General features: G+C 46.3%; 1 protein-coding gene across 1 annotated transcript in view; it reads right to left on the bottom strand.

The window, feature by feature from the left end:
* PRKAR2A (protein kinase cAMP-dependent type II regulatory subunit alpha) overlaps positions 1-21,497 on the bottom strand; it is a 66,838-nt gene that overhangs the window by 9,451 nt on the left and 35,890 nt on the right. The window contains exons 5-9 of the mRNA XM_060204746.1: positions 13,920-14,026; positions 9,899-10,052; positions 4,764-4,865; positions 4,186-4,260; positions 1,316-1,381 (exon numbers count right to left, since the gene is read on the bottom strand). Coding sequence (XP_060060729.1) covers positions 1,316-1,381; positions 4,186-4,260; positions 4,764-4,865; positions 9,899-10,052; positions 13,920-14,026 — 504 coding nt within the window. The remainder of the gene's footprint in view (positions 1-1,315; positions 1,382-4,185; positions 4,261-4,763; positions 4,866-9,898; positions 10,053-13,919; positions 14,027-21,497) is intronic.

The raw sequence follows: 21,497 nt of genomic DNA, 5'->3' as shown, positions 1-21,497 counted from the left end.
TCATATTATGTGCACTTAACCCAGTGCACCACCACCCGACCCCTCAAAGTCAGTCACTGTTTTAACAAATTTCTCTGTTTAAAGCAACTGAAACAGGGAAACCTTATGATGCGAGATGTATGATCACAGTCACGCTCCCCACTGAGTCTCTAGGTCAGGATAGTGACAGTCCTGAGAGATCTCCCTTCTCAGTGCTCTAAAAAGGAAATCCTTCATACTGACGACTCACACGTATTTTTACAATTGCATTCTCCTTTGCCCCCAATGAATATTTAATGAGAGAGCCTAAGCGAGTGAGAGAACCAGCATCACACTGGCATATGCAATGCCTGCTCTGCCTTTTTGACAGACCAGAGTCAGAAGAAAGATGGAGAAAGGGAAAGAGCCCATTGCATCAGCATTTCTTCTTCTTCTTTTTGCCTCCAGGGTTACTGTTGGGGCTCCACTGCTTCCAGAGGCATTTTAAAAAAATTACTATTATTATTTTTAAATTTTTTTAAATTAATATTTATTTATTCCCTTTTGTTGCCCTTGTTGTTTTATTGTTGTAGTTATTATTGTGGTTGTTACTGTTGTCATTGTTGGGCAGGACAGAGAGAAATGGAAAGAGGAGAGGAAGACAGAGGGGGAAACAGAGAGACACCTGCAGACCTGCTTCACCGCCTGTGAAGAGACTCCCTTGCAGGTGGGGAGCCGGGGGCTCAAACTTGAATCTTTACACTGGTCCTTGTGCTTTGTGCCACCTGAGCTTAAGCAGCTGCACTACTGTCTGACTCCCCCCCCCTTTTTTTTTCTCATTTTATTGGACAGGACAGAAATTTAGAGGGGAAGGGAACATGGAGAGGGGGGAGAAAGATAAGTCACCCGCAGACCTGCTCCACCATATGTGAAGCAACTCCCCTGCAGGTGGGGAGCCGGGGGCTGGGACCAAGATCCCTGCCTTTCACACTATGTGTGCAAAACTGGGAGTGCCACTCCCCCTGTCCCCCCCCCCCCACCTCTTCCAGTGCCGTAGGGGCCCAGTTCAAACCTGGGTCAAGGTCATGACAAAGCAGCAGCACTACACAGGTGAGCTGTCTTTCTAGGCCTCGAACAACAACTCTCATATAACTAGTTATACAACAGAGGCAAAGGCCATGGGAACAAGAAGAAACTTATTAAATCCCTGTATGGGCTTAAACATGTGTCTTTGCCAATCATACACCTTACACAACAATGTTGGTTTTGTCACAAACGCATGTCACATCATTTAAATCAAAGAGTTACTTTCTCTGCATACCTCTGGTATGACTCATACCATCACGCTGAAACTCACCTTGCTTTTAATCAAGATTTTCACTTCACCAGATTCTATAATGTAAAAGCTATCAGCCTTTTCACCCTGAGAGGGAGAGAGATGAAGTTAGAGTTTCTCATTGCCTGAGTTCCGACTTGTACTTATTTTCCAATTCTGCATACCAATCAACGGGTAACAGATTCAGAAAACAAGAGAATCTTAATCATCAGGGACGTCAGCCCGATCATGACTAACACTGTTTTTCACTTCCCAAACTGGAATCTTCACATTTGTCCCATGAGAATGCACTGGGTGCTAGCTGCACAGAGCAGTGCTATTTATAATGTTCATGTTGGTCTGCCATTCAAAGCCATAGCAGGGAACCAGGAGTCCAGAATGCTGCAGACAACATTTATTTAAAATCTTTTTTAAAAAAACTTTATGGGAGTCGGGCTGTAGTGCAGCGGGCTAAGCGCAGGTGGCGCAAAGCACAAGGACCAGCATAAGGATCCCGGTTCGAACCCCGGCTCCCCACCTGCAGGGGAGTCGCTTCACAGGCGGTGAAGCAGGTCTGCAGGTGTCTGTCTTTCTCTCCTCCTCTCTGTCTTCCCCTCCTCTCTCCATTTCTCTCTGTCCTATCCAACAACGACAACAACAATAATAACTATAACAATAAAACAACAAGGGCAACAAAAGGGAATAAATAAATAAAATAAAATAATAAATTAAAAAAAACTTTATTTATTTTTTCTCTTTTGTTGCTCTTGTTGTTTTACAACATAAAAATGACTCCTGCCTACCCTGGGTCATGAGGCCCGGGCCTTGGAATGATCTCAGCCAAGTGTAGCTAGTAAAACCTGGAGAAGGTCCCACTTTGGTCAGGGTACTTTGGCCTGGGTTTCTGTCACTTGTAGGAACTTCACGCTTTCCTTCTTATGTTTTCAATTAAAAAAAAATTAATATTTATTTATTCCCTTTTGTTGCCCTTGATGTTTTATTGTTGTAGTTATTATTGCTGTTGTTGGATAGGACAGAGAGAAATGGAGAGGGGGGGAAGACAGAGGGGGGAGAGAAAGACAGACACCTGCAGACCTGCTTCACCGCCTGGGAAGCGACTCCCCTGCAGGTGGGGAACCGGGGATTTGAACCAGGATCCTTGTACCATATGCACTTAACCCACTGCACTACCACCCGACTCCCTGTTTTCAATGTTAAACATTTAGCTGAATCAGTCATTCAAGTAACTTCATAAATGAACCGCCTACTTTCCGTCCTTCCTTCCTTTTTTGGCTTCTAGGGTAACACTGTGGCTCGGTGCAAGCACTAGGAACCCACCGCTTCTGGTGGCCATTTTTTCCCTTTCTTTGCTTTTTATTCAGTAGAACAGAGAGAAATTGTGAGCAGAGGGGAGACAGAGACACTTGCAGGCTTGCTTCACTGCTTATTAAGTGTCCGTCCCCACAGGTAGGGAGCCAGGGCTGGAGCCTAGGTTCTGGTGCTATTCCTGTGTGCAGCGCTTTATGCGCATAACAGGGCATGCCGCCAACTGGCGCCCTCCTTCCTCATTTATTTATTTTAGGTTTATGCTAATGACTGCCACCAGTGGCTCGGTGCCGGCACTAAGAATCACTACTCCCAGAAGGCTCAAACCAGGTGCGCCAGAAACCCAGGTCCTTGTGTATGGTTAATACGTGCATTTAACCAGGTGCGCCAGAAACCCAGGTCCTTGTGTATGGTTAATACGTGCATTTAACCAGGTGCGCCAATAACCCAGCCCCTCACCTCCATTCTTTTTTAAACAGTGCACTGCTTAGCTCTGGTTTATAGTGGTACTGGGGATTGAACCTGGGGCCTTGGGAGTCTCAAGTATGTGAACGTCTTTTGCAATAGACTGCTTTCTCCCCGGCCTCCAGAAACAATTTATTAAGTACTTACTATAGAAACCAGCCACTGTTCTAGGCATCATGAGATCTACCCAATACCCTTGTTCTTATACAACTTACAGTCTCATATAGTAAATATGCTAAGCGATGAACATAATGACCAGTATATCATAGTGTGTTGAAGACAGCAAGAGCTACAGCGAAAAGCTAGAGCTGGGAATATGGGGTCTGGCCTGCTAGGAAGGCACAGCTACCGTACTCAACAGAGCCTCACTGAGGTGGTGGTGCTTGAGCAATGGTGAAAAGAGTGGAAGTGGCAGGCAAGCAAACTGTCTCCAAGCCCTGGAGAGAATTGTGGTGGCTCCCCCGGGGGCTTGGACATGGCACTTCAGTGGTGGCTGCCATGCGGAACTATACCCCTATCTTACTGTCTGGCAAACTGCAAATGGAGGAAGAAAACATGCTAGGCAAGCACATTTGGGAGGAGTGGATTTCAGGAATATGTCTTTGAATTCTACTCTGGCTGATTCAATTACTTTTTTTTACTATTAAAGCTAACCTGTTCTTTTACATGTTTATTTTGTTTTAATGGAAGAAATACAGAGAAACACCAGAGGACTGCTCAGCCCTTGGCTTATGGCGGTGCTGGGGACAGCCCAGGCAGGAGTCAACCGTTACACCATCTTCCCAGCCCTCAACGTTTTTTCTTTTGAAGTTTATGAGAGTAGGGGGAGCACGCGCCACAGTGTCCCTCTGGAAGTCCAGATCATGCCTGAGAAGGCAACCCTGCCCCACTATGCACAACAGGCTTGTTACGTAGCATTCGTCACATGATCCAGTACATACCTAACATTTACCAAAAGTAACATGAGGAAAAGGCACAAAACAAACTCCTAAAGCCACAATACCATCTGGCCCATCACTAAAGATCCTAGTTTGTTGCTCTGGGACCCTGCAACAGAGTTCCTGACTGAGGGGACCAGTGAGCTGACTTCCAGCAAATAACCTGCCAATGGCCCCACTCACCTGAGTGATTATGCGCTCTCCATCCTTATAGATCTTCTCTCCTATTACATCCACAATCTTCATTCGTTCTGAAACCTGAAACAATAGTCATATACACAGAAGGAAAAAATAGCTCAACTCCAAGTCAAGAATAACATCTAGAGAACTGGGTGGTAGCGCAGTGGGTTACACGCAGGTGGCGCAAAGCACAAGGAAAGGCCTAAGGATCCTGGTTCGAGCCCTCGGTTCAAGCCCCCGGCTGCCCACCTGCAAGGGAGTCGCTTCACAAGTGGTGAAGCAGGTCTGCAGGTGTCTATCTTTCTCCCCTATCCAACATCAACGACATCAAGAATAACTACAACAATAAAACAACAAGGGCAACAAAAGGGAATAAATAAATATTTTTTTAAAAAAGAATAACATCTATACAATACAGACATGGGCTAGGGCAGTATGATTAGAAAAGCCAACAACAAGCCAACAACAAGTCAGGCGGTGGCACACCCGGTTAAGCGCACACACACACAAAAGCCAACTAGAGGGAAGTTTTAACAGCTTTTCGAAGCCCCCACAAACTGATTCTTATTCAGAGACCTTACCTCTAGTGATTTAAGAAGGGGCACAGATTCAATAAATGATTCAAACATCTTCCTCTTTTTTGCATTGTTTTTTACTATGATTCTTCTAAAAGTCACACGGTCCTACAAGAAAAAATACAAAGACTATTGTAAATACACGTACAAGAGAGCATCTATGGTTTAATTAATATTAAATAAATATTAGAGGTCATGTATTTCAGAGTCATCACTGGAATAAAGAGACAGACCGGTAGCCAAAGTTAGAGACTCCATTTGTTGTCAGCTTGCTATCTAACAGGACTCAAGCGGCGCCCCCTATGGGCCATAAACAGAATAAAGCACTTAAAACTCCAGCCTCCTGTCTGCAACAAGGCGCACCAACAGAACAAGGAGATCAACAACCACATGGTTCTTACCCTCAGTGACTTGATAGCGTTAATGGGAAGACAGCATAAAATAAAGAGCAACTGGTAAAGTGCACAAGTTGCTATGAGTGAAAACCCAGGTTCAAGCCCCACCCCCAGCAGCAGGAGGGAAGTTTTAAGAGAGGTAGAGCACTACTGCAGGTGTCTCTCTCTCTCCTTCCCCTCCCTATTTCTCTGTCTTCATCACACTTAAAATATATTAAAACACGTAGGAATGAAAAGCCTACACTTCAAGACAGTATATGCAATGTGCCCGGCGAACTCAGAGCTCCGCGGGGAGGGTGGCAGGCGGCTCCCCAGCACGCCGTCTCCCATGCATAAGGACCCGGGCTCAAGCTCTGGGTCACCACATGGGAGCCGCCTTCCTTTCAGGGGAAGGAAGTTTCAAATGGTTGTGATTGTGCAGTGGTGTGGTGTTTCTCTTTTCCACCACCTGTCTAGAGGGAGGAAAATGGCCACTGGGAAGAATGATGCTCTGCAGGCACTGAGCCCTTGAGATACTCCTGGTAGAGAGAGAGAGAGAGAGAGAGAAAGGGAGAGAGAGGGAAAGAGAAAGAGAGAGAGAGGGAGAAGGAGAGGGAGAGGGAGAGAGAGGGAGAGAGAGGGAGAGGGAGAGAGGGAGAGAGAGGGAGAGAGGGAGAGAGAGGGAGAGAGGGAGAGGGAGGGAGAGGGAGAGAGGGAGAGAGAGGGAGAGAGAGGGAGAGAGAGGGAGAGGGAGAGGGAGAGAGGGAGAGAGAGAGGGAGAGAGAGGGAGAGGGGGAGAGGGAGAGAGGGAGGGAGAGGGAGAGGGAGAGAGGGAGAGGGAGAGAGGGAGAGGGAGAGGGAGAGGGGGAGAGGGAGAGGTGGAGAGGGGGAGGGGGAGGGGGGAGGCGGAGGGAGAGGGAGATTTCAAGGAGGTTGTACAATGGGTAGAGAGGCAAACTTGCAGGCATAAGACCTTAAGTTAAGTCCCCAGCATCAAATACGCGGTGATGGCCTGATTCATTTTCTCTCTTTCATTCAGAGGTATCTGTCTCCCTGCATTTTCGCAGGTGGGGACTGGGGGTTGAAGCTGGGCTCTAGCACACGGGAGCGTGTGTACTCAAGCCCCTTGTCCACTGCCAAGCCCCTTTCGCTGTGTCATAGTCTTCCACTTCCGGAAAGGGGAACCTGCTACATTCTATATTCCTGCCGGGGATAGAGAATGGGAAAGCTATCAGGGGAGGGGATGGGATACAGAGATCTGGTGGTGGGAATTGTGTGGAGTTGTACCCCTCCTGTCCTACGGTTTTGTTAATGTCTCCTTTCTTAAATAATTAAATAAAAAACCAAAACCAAAAAAAATTATGGGCTATATATGCCATGAAAAAAAAAAAAGAATTTATTTATTCACGAGAAAGATAGGAGAGAGAAAGAACCAGCCATCACTCTGGTACATGTGCTGCTGGGGATTGAACTCAGGACCTCATACTTGAGAGTCCAGTGCCTTAGCCACTGCACCACCTCCCGGACCACTTAAATTTTTTAAAAATACTTATTTTATTCCCTTTTATTGCCCTTGTTGTTTTACTGTCATAGTTATTGTTGTTGATGTCGTTGTTGTCGGATAGGACAGAGTTAAATGGAGAGAGGAGGGGGAAGGCAGAGGGGGGAGAGAAAGATAGACACCTGCAGACCTGCTTCACCACTTGTGAAGCAACCCACCTGCAGGTGTAGAGCCGGAGGCTCGAACCGGGATCTTTACGCCGGTCCTTGCGCTTTGCACCACATGCACTTAACACGCTGTGCTACTGCCGGACTCCCCTTCAGTTCCCTTTTTTTATATCTCTTGGCTACAAAAGTACCACTCAATTTCTTTGACCCAGCTCTGGCTCATGACTCCTTCAATTGGTAGGGGCCAGGCTCGAACCTGGGTCATGAACATGGCAAAGCAGCACACTATGTTAACTCTCTTTTCAGCCACCAGGTTCCAGATGCCAGCTTGATGCCGACCAGACTTCCTTGGACAGATGACCCCACCAATGAGTCCTGGAGCTCTGCTTCCCGAGAGACTCACTCTACTAGGGATAGAGAGAGGCAGACTAGGAGTATGGATCGACCAGTCAACACCAATGTTCAGTGGGGAAGCAATTACAGAAGCCAGACCTCCCACCTTCTGCACCCCACAATGACCTTGGGTCCATACTCCCAGAGGGATAGAGAATGGGAAAGCTATCAGGGGAGGGGATGGGATATAGAGATCTGGTGGTGGGGATTGTGTGGAGTTGTACCCCTCCTATCCTATGGTTTTGTTAATGTCTCCTTTTTTAAATAAATAAATTAAAAAAAAAAAAAGATTCCTTCTATGTAGTGCTGGAGACTGAAAACAGGGCCTCATGGATATGTAACAAACTTCCTGCTGTGAAACCTTCCTGGTCCAATTTCAAATATATGCACATACAACCCTGGGACACTCAGAGATAGAAAGCAGAGACTGAGTGGTCTGGGAAGTGGCACTGTGGATAAGTCACTGGACGCTCAAGCATGAGGTCATGAGTTCAGTCCCCAGCAGGACATGTACCACAGTGATGTCTGGTTCTTTCTCTCTTCTTCTATTTATCTCAATAATAAATAAATAAGATATATAAAAAGAAAACAGAGAGAGGGGCAGGGTTAGATAGCATAATGGTTATGCAAAAAGACTCTCATGTCTGAGGCTCCAAAGGCCCAGGTTAAATCCCCTGCACCACCATAAGCCAGAGCTGAGCTGTGCCCTGGTGAAAGGAAGGAAGGAAGGAAGGAATGGAGGGAGGGAGGGAAGGAGAGAGGGAGGGAAGGAGGGAGGGAGGGAAGAAGGAAGGAAGGAAACAGGAATAGGGAGATAGTTCAGCCTGTTAGACCAACAACTTGCCTACCTGAGGCCCCAGAGACAGCAGAATCTCTAGCACCACCCTATGTCAGAAAGGAGTAATGCAGTGGGCCCTCATTTATAAATCTTTGCCAGCACTACGAATCCACTGCTCCTGGAGGCCATTTTTTCTGTTTTGTTGCCTTTGTTATTGTTGCCATTGCTGTTTTTGGATAGGACAGAGAGATCGAGAGAGGAGGCGAGACAGAGGGAGAGAGAAAGATAAGACACCTGCAGACTTGCTTCACCGTTTGTGAAGCGACCCCCACACACACAGGTGGGGAACTGAGGGCTTGAACCATGATCCTCATGCAGGTCCCTGTGCTTGTCGCCATGTGAGCTGAACCCACTGCACTACCGCCTGACACCCATAATCTCTTTTTTTATGTTTATTTATTTTCCCTTTTGTTGCCCTTGTTATCGTTGTAGTTTTTGTTATTGATGTCGTTGTTGGATAGGACAGAGAGAAATGGAGAGAGGAGGGGAAGACAGAGAGAGAGATACCTGCAGACCTGCTTCACTGCTTGGGAAGCGACTCCCCTACAGGTGGGGAGCCGGGGGCTTGAACCAGGATGCTTACACTGGTCCTTGCACTTTGCTCCACGTGCACTTAACCTGCTGCACTACCGCCCGACTCCCCCATAATCTTTCTTAAAATATATATTTTTTATTTATTATTGATAGAGACAGAAAAATTGAGAGGGGAAAGGGAGATAGAGAGGGAAACAGAAAGACACCTGCAGCCCTGCTTCACCACTCATGAAACTTTTTCCCCTGCAGGTGGGGACCAGGGGCATGAACCCGGGTCCTCCCTTGTGCTCTGTAATGTATGCCACTGCCTGGCCCCTCATAAATCTTTAAAGGAAGAAATTAGCAAACATGGGGGCTGGGTGGTGGCATACCTGGTTGAGTGTACATGTTACAATGTGCAAGGAACCAGGTTCAAGCCCCCAGTCCCCACCTGCAGGAGGAAAGCTTCACAAGTGGTGAAGCAGTGCTGCAGGTGTCTCTCTGTCTCTCATCCTCTCTATCCCTCCTTTCCCTCTCAATTTCTGACTGTCTCTATCCAATAAATAAATACATAAAGATAATTAAAAAAAAAAAAGAAAAAGAAAGTTAGCCAAGACTAGTAAATAGTTTCAGTGACATGCTTTTCTAGGCCGTCTCTTGTCTAAGCTTCCCCGGTGGGTGGGAGCCAGCTGAGTCAGCAGAGCACACACTTTAGTCCGAGTCCTGACCAAAGGGAGCACCAGAAACAGGGAGCTTCATGAACAGTGAAGCAGCACTATGGTCTGTCTGTCTCCTCCTCCTCCTCCTCCTCCTCCTCCTCCTTCTTCTCTCTCTCTCTCTCTCTCTCTCTCTGCCCCTCTCTCTCTCACCCTCCACATAGAAAAAAGAAAAACAAAGCACAGGGGAATAGCAAAGCAGTTTATGTAACAGACCTTTATGCCCAAGGTGCGGAAACTCTTAGTTCCATCCCTGGCACCAACATGAGCCAGAGCTGAACAGTGCTCCGCTTACCCCAGCTCTTCATTTTTTCTGATTAGAGGTTTAAGCCCTTGGTCCCCGCCTACAGGTGGGAAGCTTCATGAGTGGTTAAGCAGGACTGCAGGTGTCTCTCTGTCTCTCCCATTCTTTATCTCTTCCTTCTGCCTCTATCCAGTAAATATGAGTCAACTTTCCCCCTATAGTTTGGAGATGATGTTTACAACTTGTTGTAGAGAAACGGAAAACAGAGGAAGAAGTCTTTCCACAATGTCTTTTTTAGTAACCGCTGTACAAGATTGTGTGCATCAGCAGCCCTGTGACGGAGACCCCCAAGGTAAGGGAAGTGACTACTGCGTCACAGCAGAGGAGGCACTCACCAGTCCCCAAAGGGAGCCTTCTGAGGTGGCAACAATCGTAGCCGCCCTCGGGGTGTTGTACATCAGAGCTAGTTCTCCAAAACTGCCATGGTTGTCATACTGACCCACAGAGCGCGTCTGATTATCTTTTGTTACTAAAATGTCATAGGTTCCCCTGGAAGTAAGAGAAGAGACAGTATCATCTATTACTTTTAATACTAAAGAGTTGGCAGGCAGAACATGCATGTAAGATGTACGTCATATAAAATGCTGTCATTAGAGATTACCAGCAGGCCTTTGTTACTGAGAAATAAACTGGATTTTTTAAAATTTTATTATCTATCTTCTGTGGCCTTGGTAAATTCATGTATTAGTTTTGGTGCCACTCTCGAGATTTTCTAGAGAGTCACCTGCAAACATGCAGATTTACTTTTCTCTCGGATCTATCTGCCCATCTCCCCTGGTCTTCTGCTTGTTTGCTGTCTTGTTTTCAACCTTAAGAGGAAAGCACTGGTGGTCCGGGAGGTGGCGCAGTGTAAAGCTTTGGACTCTAAAGCAGGAGGTCCCAAGTTCGATCCCCGGCAGCACATGTGCCAGAGTGATGTCTGGTTCTTTCTCTCTCCTCCTATCTTTCTCATACATAAATAAATAAATCTTAAAAAAAAAAAAAAAAAAGAGGAAAGCACTAAATCTTTCACCATCTCGTGTGACTTTAGAACCAACAAGCATCTGGAGAAAGGGATACTCTCATGATAGCACTGAGGCAGATCTAAACTTTGCCTTGAAGATAATTTTTGAGGGAGCTGGGTGTGGCACACTGGGTTAAACACACATAGAACTAAGCTCAAGGATCCCAGCTCCCCACCAGCACTAGGGGGGTTCACCTCACAAGTGGTGAAGCACGTGTGCAGGTGTCTCTGTCCCTCTCTCTCTCATTATTTATTTATTATTGAATAGACAGAAACTGAGAGGGGCAGGGATACAGAGAGGGAGAAAAACAGAGAGACACTTGCAGTTATTTCACTTGTGAAGCTTTCCCCCTGCAGGTGGGGACCAGGGCCTGAACCCAGGTCCTTGTGCACTGTAGTGTGTGCGCATAACCAGGTGCACCCCCACCTGCCTCCTCTCTATTCCTCTATCTTCTATTAGTTTCTCTCTCTTCTATCCCACACACACAAAAAAAAAAAGCCATAGGAACACTGGACTCATGTTGTAGGCAACAAGCCCCAGAGATAACCCTGGAAGCAAAAAAAAAAAGATAGTTTTAGATACAACAATCATATTTCTTGGAATTCTAAAGGAAATAATCAAAGATAATAAAAAACTTTTAAAAATATTTATTTATTGGGAGTCGGGCTGTAGCGCAGCGGGTTAAGCGCAGGTGGCGCAAAGCACAAGGACCGGCATAAGGATCCCGGTTTGAACCCCGGCTCCCCACCTGCAGGGGAGTCGCTTCACAGGCGGTGAAGCAGGTCTGCAGGTGTCTATCTTTCTCTCCTCCTCTCTGTCTTCCCCTCCTCTCTCCATTTCTCTCTGTCCTATCCAACAATGACGACAACAACAACAATAACTACAACAATAAAACAACAAGGGCAACAAAAGGGAATAAATAAATAAAATAAATATTTGAAAAAAAAAATGAGAAAAATTAAAAATATATATATATATTTATTTATTTTCCCTTTTGTTGCCCTTGTTGTTTTATTGTTGTATTTATTATTATTGTTGTTACTGATGTCATCACTGTTGGATAGGACAGAGAGATATGGAGAGAGGAGGGGAAGACAGAGAAGAGGAGAGAAAGACAGACACCTGCAGACCTGCTTCACCGCCTGTGAAGCGACTCCCCTGCAAGTGAGGAGCCGGGGACTCGAACCAGGATCCATATGCTGGTCCTTGGGCTTTGTGCCACTTGCGCTTAACCTGCTGAGCTACCACCCGACTCCGTTTCTTTTCTTTTTTTTTTTTCCTCCAGGGTTATTGCTGGGCTCAGTGCCTGCACCATGAATGCACCACTCCTGCAGGCCATTTTCCCCCCCTTTTGTTGCCCTTGTTGTTGTAGCCTCGTTGTGGTTATTATTATTACCATTGTTGATGTTGTTCGTTGTAGGATAGGACAGAGAGAAATGGAGAGAGGAGGGGAAGACAGAGAGGGGAGAGAAAGATAGACACCTGCAGACCTGCTTCACCGCCTGTGAAGCGACTCCCCTGCAGGTGGGGAGCCGGGGGTTCGAACCATGATCCCTTACGCCAGTCCTTGTGCTTTGCACCACGTGCGCTTTACCCACTGTGCTACCGCCCGACCCCCTCTTTTTTTTTTAAAAAATATTTACTTATTTATTCCCTTTTGTTGCCCTTGTAGTTAATGATGTCGTTGTTGGATAGGACAGAGAGAAATGGAGAGAGGAGGGGAAGACAGAGAGGGGGAGAAAAAGAGAGACACCTGCAGACCTGCTTCACCGCCTGTGAAGCGACTCCCCTGCAGGTGGGGAGTAGGGGGCTTAAACTGGGATCCTTATGCCCGGTCCTTGCGCTTTGACCACCTGTGCTTAACCCGCTGACTACCACCTGACTCCCTATTTTTTTTTAACTGAAAAACAACACAGGAAAAAAAGATCAAAAGATAATTAATGAAAATGGTAAATGGTGAAGCGTTATCTCCTTGACTGTATCTGTCACTGCTAGGGCTTCTAGGCCTTCACTGCACTGGGATGGGGTTTTTAGACGGGGGGCTGGAGGATAGGTCACTTGACAGAACACGTCTTACCATACAAGGACTCAGGTTTAAGGCCCCAGCCACCACATGGGCGCACCAGGCAAAGGGGAAGCTTCACAAGTGGTGGCGCGGTGCTGTGGTATCGCAACCTCTCTCTCTCTCCCCCCACCCCTCTCTCTCTCCCTCTCCCTTTCCCTCTCTCTGCTTTTTATTCTCTTTCTAGAAAAACACAAGAAGAAAATAAGTGTCATCTGGAAGCAAATTAATCATACAAGTGCAAAGGTCCAGAAGAGAGAGAAGAGAGACGAACACCACAGCACAAAAGCTTTCTCCCAGTGTGGCGAGGCTGGGTCTTGTGCCTGACAAAGCAGGCATATTTCCAGGTGACTTATCTTGTCGGCCCTTGTGTCTCCTCGATCTTAAACTCAGGTGCAGGTGTTCTTTTCAAGGTCAGGAGGATACCACTAGCGTAAGAGGTTAGGGCATACTGAGGTGAGCAGGAACTGACCCCCATATTCCCTGCCTAACAGAGCCAGGTGCGGCCAGAGAACGGACAGGGTTGAGAAAGTTTATACAAGTTCACAGTTAGAACAGGACTTAAATGTCTAGATGGCAACACTGTAACACAGTTATACTCAAGGAATCAACTAGTCTGAATACTGATAAATACCATGTTTCTCTCCCCTTTTTTTCACCAGAGCACAGATCAGCTCTGGCTTATGGTGGTGCAGAAGAATGAACCTGGGGCTCTGGCGTGACAGTCTTCTTCCGCATAACCATTGTGCTATCTACCCGCCCATGAATACCATGTTAACAAAGCATATCCTGCCTAATCATAACTGAGACTGCACTGTGGCGGTTGTCCTGCGTGGCCAGGATGGCAGCAGATGGAGAAGGGCAGGCTGTGGGCATAGCGAGGTCAGTTTGGGGAAGCCTACTCACCAGGCCTGCGTTGTCTTCAGGCTGCACAGGGTGAGCGCTTGCTCTGAATCAGGCTTATATATTTATTTATCTATTTATTCCCATATTATTGCCCTTGTTTTATTGTTGTAGTTATTATTGTTGTCTGTCTTCGTTGTTGGATAGGACAGAGAGAAATGGAGAGAGATGGGGAACACAGGAGGAAAGAAAAACAGACACCTGCAGACCTGCTTCACCGCTTGTGAAGCGGCCCCTGCAGGTGGGGAGCCAGGGGCTCGAACCGGGATACTTAGGCTGGTCCTTGTGCTTTGCGCCACGTGCGCTTAACCTGCTGCACTACCGCCCGACTCCCTGAATCATGCTTTTAATAAGTGTGACCACATGACTCAAAGCTCCGCCACGTACCGCTCTATGACATAAAAGTTGTCTCCGTCATCTCCTTGGTCAATGACATGCTCATCAACTTTGACTGTTCTTTCAAACATAGCATCAAGGACCTGAGACAGCTGTTCCTGTAAAACACACACAAAGAGAAAAGACAGCTTTTAGATTTGCTACAAAATAAAATTACTGCGCTTACGTCCCTTTGCATCATCCAGGGGAAGAACCCAAGGCACACTGCTCCTTTCTTCCAGCAGAAGCCCCAGAGTGCGGCAGACAAGCGCTTTCCTTGGAGTGACTGCTGGGGCGACGCTGCTCAAAGCTCACTTCACTCCCCAGCAGAAACGCAGGTGGAGAGGGCCAGTTGGTGGCACACTTGGCAAAGTGCTTGCATCATGGTGCCGGTATAAGCCCTTGGTCCCGCCTGCAGGAGGAAAGCTTCAAAGTTGGTGAAGCAGAGCTGCAGGTGTCTGTCTCTTTCCCACTCTATTTTCCCCTCCCTTCTCAGTTTCTAATAAATTAAAAATTAACACAGAAAGAAAGAAAGGAAGGAAGAAGAAGAAAAGGAAAGAGAAACACAGATGGAGAGAGGGAAAGACACCACAGCCGCAAAGCTTCCTGCAGGCTTGGGTGCAAGCCTCGAAAGGCAAAGGCACTGTCCACGTGACCTGTCTTGTCAGCCCGACGAATGTTTTCTCACACCCATTCAGCTCCACACACATCTTATCATTGTCGAGTTCTGAAGCAATATTACTTTGATCTCTGTAAAAATAAGGTATCTTGGGGGCCAGGGGACAGTTCACCTGGTAGCATGCTTATTTTACCATGTGCAAGGATCTAGGCTCAAGCAACCGGTCATCACATGGGCGCACCAGCAGGTGGGAAGTTTCACGTGTAGTGGAGCATTGCTGTGGCCTTTCTACTTCTCTCTCCCTCTCTCTGTCTCTCATCCTCACGTTAAAGAAACAAGCTAAAGAAACAAATAAATAGGGAGTCGGGCGGTAGCACAGCGGGTTAAGCACAGGTGGCGCAAAGCGCAAGGACCGGCATAAAGATCCTGGTTCGAGCCCCCGGCTCCCCACCTGCAGGGGAGTCGCTTCACAGGCAGTGAAGCAGGTCTGCAGGTGTCTATCTTTTTCTCTCCCCCTCTCTCTTCCCCTCCTCTCTCCATTTCTCTCTGTCCTATCCAACAACAATGACATCAATAACAACAATAACTACAATAATAAAAAACCAAAGGCAGCAAAAGGGAATAAATAAATAAATAAATATTTTAAAAAGAAAGAAAAAATAGCGACTGGGGAAATGGCTCAACTGGTCATACTTTCGTGCCTGAGAGTTCCAGCTTAGTCCCCAGCACTACTGCATGTCCCAGAGTGGTGCTCTGACTCCTCTCTCTCTCTCTCTCTCAGCCTCACGGAAAACTCTCTCATATGTAATATATAGGTCTGTTTTATGGGGGGGGGGGGCATGGGAATTATGGTGCTCCTTCCTTCTCCCAGCCACACACACATGGTGCCGCCTTGCTGTAGGTGCTGCTTAACAGACCTGTCAGACCCGAGGGCTGAGAAAGCCTCGGAAATTACTCAAGGACCGGCACAGCTGCTCTGCCCCTCAGGCATATCACTTAACCTCCCTGAGCCCGAGTTTCCTCATACTTATCTTTAAAAACCTAGAGATTGGGAGTCAGGCAGTAGCGCAGCAGGTTAAGCACATGTGGCACAAAGCACAAGGACCAGCATTAAGGATCCCGGTTCGAGCCCCCGGCTTCCCATCTGCAGGGGAGTCACTTCACAGGTGGTGAAGCAAGTCTGCAGGTGTCTGTCTTTCTCTCCCCCTCTCTGTCTTCCCCTCCTCTCTCCATTTCCCTCTGTCCTATCTAACAACGACATTAATAATACCAACAATAACTACAGCAATAAAAAAAAAACAAGGGCAACACAAGGGAATAAATAAATATCAAAAAAATGTTTAAAAGCCTAAAATTATTTCTAGATTATCAATTAGGACTAAAGGAGAAAAATGTAAGGAAAGTATCCTCCACTAAGTACTCAAGTGAGACCTGCTACAAGATAAATGACACCCAGTGTCAATCAATATTGCTTCAGTTATTTCCATATAACACATAAAAGATATTTTCTGCTGTATCTAGAAGGTGATGGTGTTGGCAAGTATAATCAAAACAAAACAAAACAAAATGCTATTAAGTTCAGCCCAGTTAGCAGCCTGAATCTCAGGCCAGCATCTGTCCACTAAAGGAGATCTTCAGGTGTGCAAAAAACTTAGGAGTCCGGCTTCCACTCAAAGAGAGCCTTTCCTCTTGGAGGGATGAATGGTTTTACTGCTGCATGATTCTTTTTTTTTAAAATCATCTTTGTTTAACTGTTGGATAAAGACAGTCAGAAATTGAGAGGGAAGGATCCCGGTTCGAGCCCCCGGCTCCCCACCTGCAGGGGAGTCGCTTCACAAGCGGTGAGGCAGGTCTGCAGGTGTCTGTCTGTCTCTCCCCCTCTCTGTCTTCCCCTCCTCTCTCCATTTCTCTCTGTCCTATCCAACAGCGATATCAACAACAATAGTAATAACTTCAACAACAAAACAAGGGAAACAAAAGGAAATAAATATAAAAAAAATTTTTTTTAATTAAAAAAAAAGAAGAGGGAAGGGGAGATAGAGAGGGAAAGAGAAAGAGAACACCTGTAGCCCTGCTCTACCACTTTTGAAGCTTTCTCCCTGCAGGTGGGGACTGGGGTCTCGAACCCAGGTCCTTGTTATTGTTGCATAATTCCATGTGACTTCATGTTCTGTCCATGTAACGGAGCACTGCCAAACGGAGCACTGCCAAACACGGTCCAGTTTTATATACATTAGGTCAAGCTGAGTCAAGTGCTGAGACAGATTTTGCTGCTCACAAGCAATTCACATTCATATGGAGCATGTGACCAGTGTTACCAGATATCTCATGCTTTTAAAAAATATATATTTATTTATTTATTCCCTTTCGTTGTCCTTATTATTTTTTTTACTGTTGTAGTTACTGTTGTTGATGTCGTTGTTGGATAGGACAGAGAGAAATGGAGAGAGGAGGGGAAGACAGAGAGGGGGAGAGAAAGACAGACACCTGCAGACCTGCTTCACTGCCTATAAAGCGACTCCCCTGCAGGTGGGGAGCTGGGGGCTCCAACCAGGATCCTTACACTGGTCCTTGCGTTTTGTGCCATGTGCGCTTAACCCACTGCGCTACCGCCCGACTCCCACTCAAGTTTTACATACAAACAACAGGGCCTGTTGGTGGCGCAGCTGACTGAGCACACGTTACCATGTGCAAGGACCTGGGTGTAAGCCTTCAGCCCCCACCTGAAGGAGGGAAGTTTCACAAGCAATGAAGCAATACTATAGCAGGTCAGTCTCTGTATTTCTCTCTCTCTCCTATCAAATAAAATTAAAAGGACAAAAAAAAAAAAAAAGGAAAAATGTGACAGTGAATTTGATGTGCAGGCACCGAGCCCTAGCAGTAACTCTAGTGACAATAAATAAAAAAGTAAATTCAGGGAGTCGGGCAGTAGCGCAACGGATTAAGCGCATGTGGCGCAAAGTGCAAGGACCAGTGTAAGAATCCTGGTTCGAGCCCCCGGCTCCCCACCTGCAGGGGAGTCGCTTCACAAGCGGTGAAGCAGGTCTGCAGGTGTCTGTCTTTCTCTCCCCTCTCTGTCTTCCCCTCCTCTCTCCATTTCTCTCTGTCCTATCCAACAACGACGACATCAATAAATACAATAAAACAACAAGGGCAACAAAAGGGAATAAATAAATATATTTTTTAAAGTAAATACAGGGAGTTGGGCGGCAGCGCAGTGGGTTAAGAGCATGTGGCGCAAAGCAAGGACCAGCGTAAGGATCCCGGTTCGAGCCCCCGACTTCCCACCTGCAGGGGAGTCGCTTCACAGGAGGTGAAGCAGGTCTGCAGGTGTCTACCTTTCTCTCCCCTCTCTGTTTCCCCTTCTCCATTTCTCTCTGTCCTATCTAACAATGATGACTTCAATAACAATAACTAAAAAAAAAAAGGGTAACAAAAGGCAAAATAAGTAAATATAAAAAAATAAAAATACAAACAACACATTCAAATTTTCACTTACTAAAGAGACTAGACACACATGATCTCTCCCTGGCTCTACCTGGCCCGCGTGCTGGCCATTGGCAGACTCCTGTTCTGAGCAATTCTTCTTCTGGCCCAGACTCAAAAAAATCAGTGCTGTGTTATACAGAGATGTGTGTGACTACTGGATAGTTGTACTTGTATGTGGAGGACAGAGAACTGAAACACACAAACATGCAGGAAAAAAACAAAAGGAAAAAAAAAACACCCAAACTGCAAACTGTCTCTACCTATGTAAAAACTCTGGTGGTGATCACTGTCTGCGTGTGGAAAAACAAGATTTTCGTGGGAGGTATGGTGAGAAACTATACCCTTGTAATTTAATTAATTAACCTGTTTGTTTATGGCCTCCAGGGTTAGCACTGGGGCTCGGTGTCAGCACAACAAATCCACCACTCCCGGCAGACATGCCCCCCTTTTCTTTTTTATTTGATAGGACAGATAGAAATAGAGAGAGGAAGGAGAGAGACAGAGAGATTCTGCTTTATCATTCGTGAAGTATCCCCACTGCAGGTGGGGAGCAGAGGCTTGAACCTGGGTCCTTGCACTGAGTACTATGTGCACTCAACTGGGTGTGCTACTGCCCTGGTCTCCTTGTAATTTTATAATATTGTAAACTACTATTAAATCACTAATAAAAACTTAAAAGGGGGGGGTAGAGCAGTAGCACAGTGGGTTAAGCGCACATGGCACAAAGCGCAAAGAACAGCGTAAGGATCCCGGTTCGAACCCCCGGCTCCCCACCTGCAGGGGAGTCGCTTCACAAGAGGTGAAGCAGGTCTGCAGGTGTCTGTCTTTCTCTCCCCTCTCTGTCTTCCCCTCCTCTCTCCATTTCTCTCTGTCCCATCCAACAACAATGGCAGCAATAACAACAACAACGATAAACTACAAGCTCAACAAAAAGGAAAAAGAAGAACAACCTCCAGGAGCAGTGGATTCGTAGTACAGGCACTGAGGCCCAGTGATTGAAAAAAAAGCATGCAAGAGACTACAGCGCTGAAGCTTTCCTTCACTGTGGCAGGACCCGGACCACACGCAGCAAAGCAGCGCACTATCCAAGTGAGCTAGTTTGCTGGCCCGTTTCTTTCTGAGAGTTCTCTAATGAGAGGGAGAATATGCATGGTGGAGGGGACTCAACCTGGGGCCTTCCACATGCATATTCTACACTCTACCCGAGCTGCTTCCTCTGCTGCTAGAGTCATGATTTTTTTAAGAATTTGTTTTTAATTTTTATTTGATAGAGATAGCCAGAACTGAAAGGGAAGGGGGAACTAGAGAGGAAGAAAGACAGAGACACACCTGCAGCCCTGCTTCACCATTTGCAAAGCTTTCCCCCTGCAGGTGGGGACCAGGGACTCAAACCTGGGTCCTTGTGCATTATAACATGTGCGCTCAACCAGATGCGCCACGGCCTGGTCCCTAGCCATGATGTTTTGAGCATATCTAAACATGGTTCAAAAAGAGAGAGAGAGAGAGGGAGAGGGAGGGCAGGGGTAGATAGCATAATGGTTATGCAAAGAGACTCTCATGCCTGAGGCTCCAAAGTCACAGGTTCAATGCCCCCCAGTAAAAGTAAATAAATAAATAATAAAAATTAAATTTTTAAAATTATAGAAAAAAGTGAGAGAAAGATCAAGACAAGATGGATGGAACAGGAGTGATTCTGCTTGGTAAAGTAACTAAGAAGGTGAGAGACAATTCCTGGATAGTGCTGCTCATATGTGGAATGTAGAGAATTGAAATACATGACCTTGCAAAAAGAAAAGGAGTCAAAGTGTTCCCAGGACTTCATAAGAACTGTAGTGGTGACCTTTGGAGGGGAGGCGAACGCAGAAATTTGGTGGCTGTGGTGTGAAACTATACCCCTGTAATTTTAATTTTGTAAATCATTCACTAATCATTATAATCAATTTGTAAATCAATCAAACTAATCAATTTATAAATCATTCACTAATAAATTTATATTTTAAAAAATGAGAGGGGGAGTTGGATGATAGCGCAGTGGGTGAAGCGCACATGGTGCAAAGCACAAGGACCAGCGTAAGGATCCCGGTTTGAGCCCCCGACTCCCCACCTGCAGGGGAGTCGCTTCACAGGCGGTAAAGCAGGTTGGAAGGTGTCTCTCTCTCTTCCCCTCACTGTCTTCCCCTCCTCTCTCCATCTCTCTCTGTCCTATCCAACAACGACGACAACAATAGCAATGATAACTACAACAATAAAAAACAAGGGCAACAAAAGGGAAAATAAATAGATAAATAAAATAAAATATTTTTTTAAAAATGAGAGGGCTTGGAAATAGCGTAACAAGTTGAGCACACACATTACCATGCACAAGGACCCAGGTTCAAACCCCCAGCCCCCACCTATACGGGGAAGCTCTTTAAATGGTGATGCAGTGACGCAGTGTATGTCTCTCCCTCCCCTCTCAACTTCTAACCTCTGTGAAGGGAGCAGTGGGTGCTGCTACCCCCGGCTGAGAGCACACGTGACAATGTGTAAGGACCTCGGTTCAAGTTCCTAGACTCCACCTGCAAGTGAAAAGTTTCCCAAGTGGTGAAGCAGAGACAGATATCTCTTTCTCTTTTATCTCCTCCTTCCCTTGATTTCTCTATTGGTATATTATGCAATGTTAATGCCAGTGTCTCAGTAGTTGATAAATGTCGCTGTAAAGTTCTTTCAACTGTTGTATATTTGAATGGTTCTCTTTAAATTTTTTATTTGCTTATTTATTTTGGATAAAGACAGAAATTGAGAGGGAAGAGGGAGACAGACATGGGGAGGGAGGGAGAGAGAGAGAGAAAGAGAGAGAGAGATACAATCCTGCTTCATCACCTGTGAAGCTTCCCTTCCCGCAGGTAGGGACTGGGGCTTGAACTTTGGTCTTTCTGCAGTGTAACATGTGCACTGTACCAGATATGGCACCACGTAGCCCTATCTGAATAATTCTATGATGAAATATTAGAAAAATGTAAGGGAACCTGATAATTCTGTTATGATTTTTCAAAACTAAAATGATATCCTGCAACACCAACAAAACTCTGCCATAGTAGCTCCCTTAGAAGATATGAAGGTGAGCACCAAAGCAAACATCTCTGGGTAGAGGGTGGGAGTAATGTTTAGCTTCACTGGGGGGGAGGGGGAATCCAAGCAGTCCTGTGGTGGTGGAAATGGTATTGATGTACATTCGTTCCTTTTTATAAATAAAAATTGAAAAAAGAAGATATGGGGAGTCGGGCAGTTGCGCAGCAGGTTAAGCAGACGTGCAAAATACAAGGACCGGCGTAACTATTCTGGTTTGAGCCCCCGGTGTGCACAAGGACCTCCGTAAGGATGCAGGTTGGAGCCCCCGACTCCCCACCTGCAGGGGAGTCGCTTCCCAGGCGGTGAAGCAGGTCTGCAGGTGTCTGTCTTTCTCTCCCCCTCTCTGTCTTCCCCTCCTCTCTCCATTTCTC

Source organism: Erinaceus europaeus, chromosome 12 (genome assembly GCF_950295315.1).
Source record: "Erinaceus europaeus chromosome 12, mEriEur2.1, whole genome shotgun sequence".
Lineage (NCBI taxonomy): Eukaryota > Metazoa > Chordata > Mammalia > Eulipotyphla > Erinaceidae > Erinaceus > Erinaceus europaeus.
This window is presented reverse-complemented; position numbering and strand designations above follow the sequence as displayed.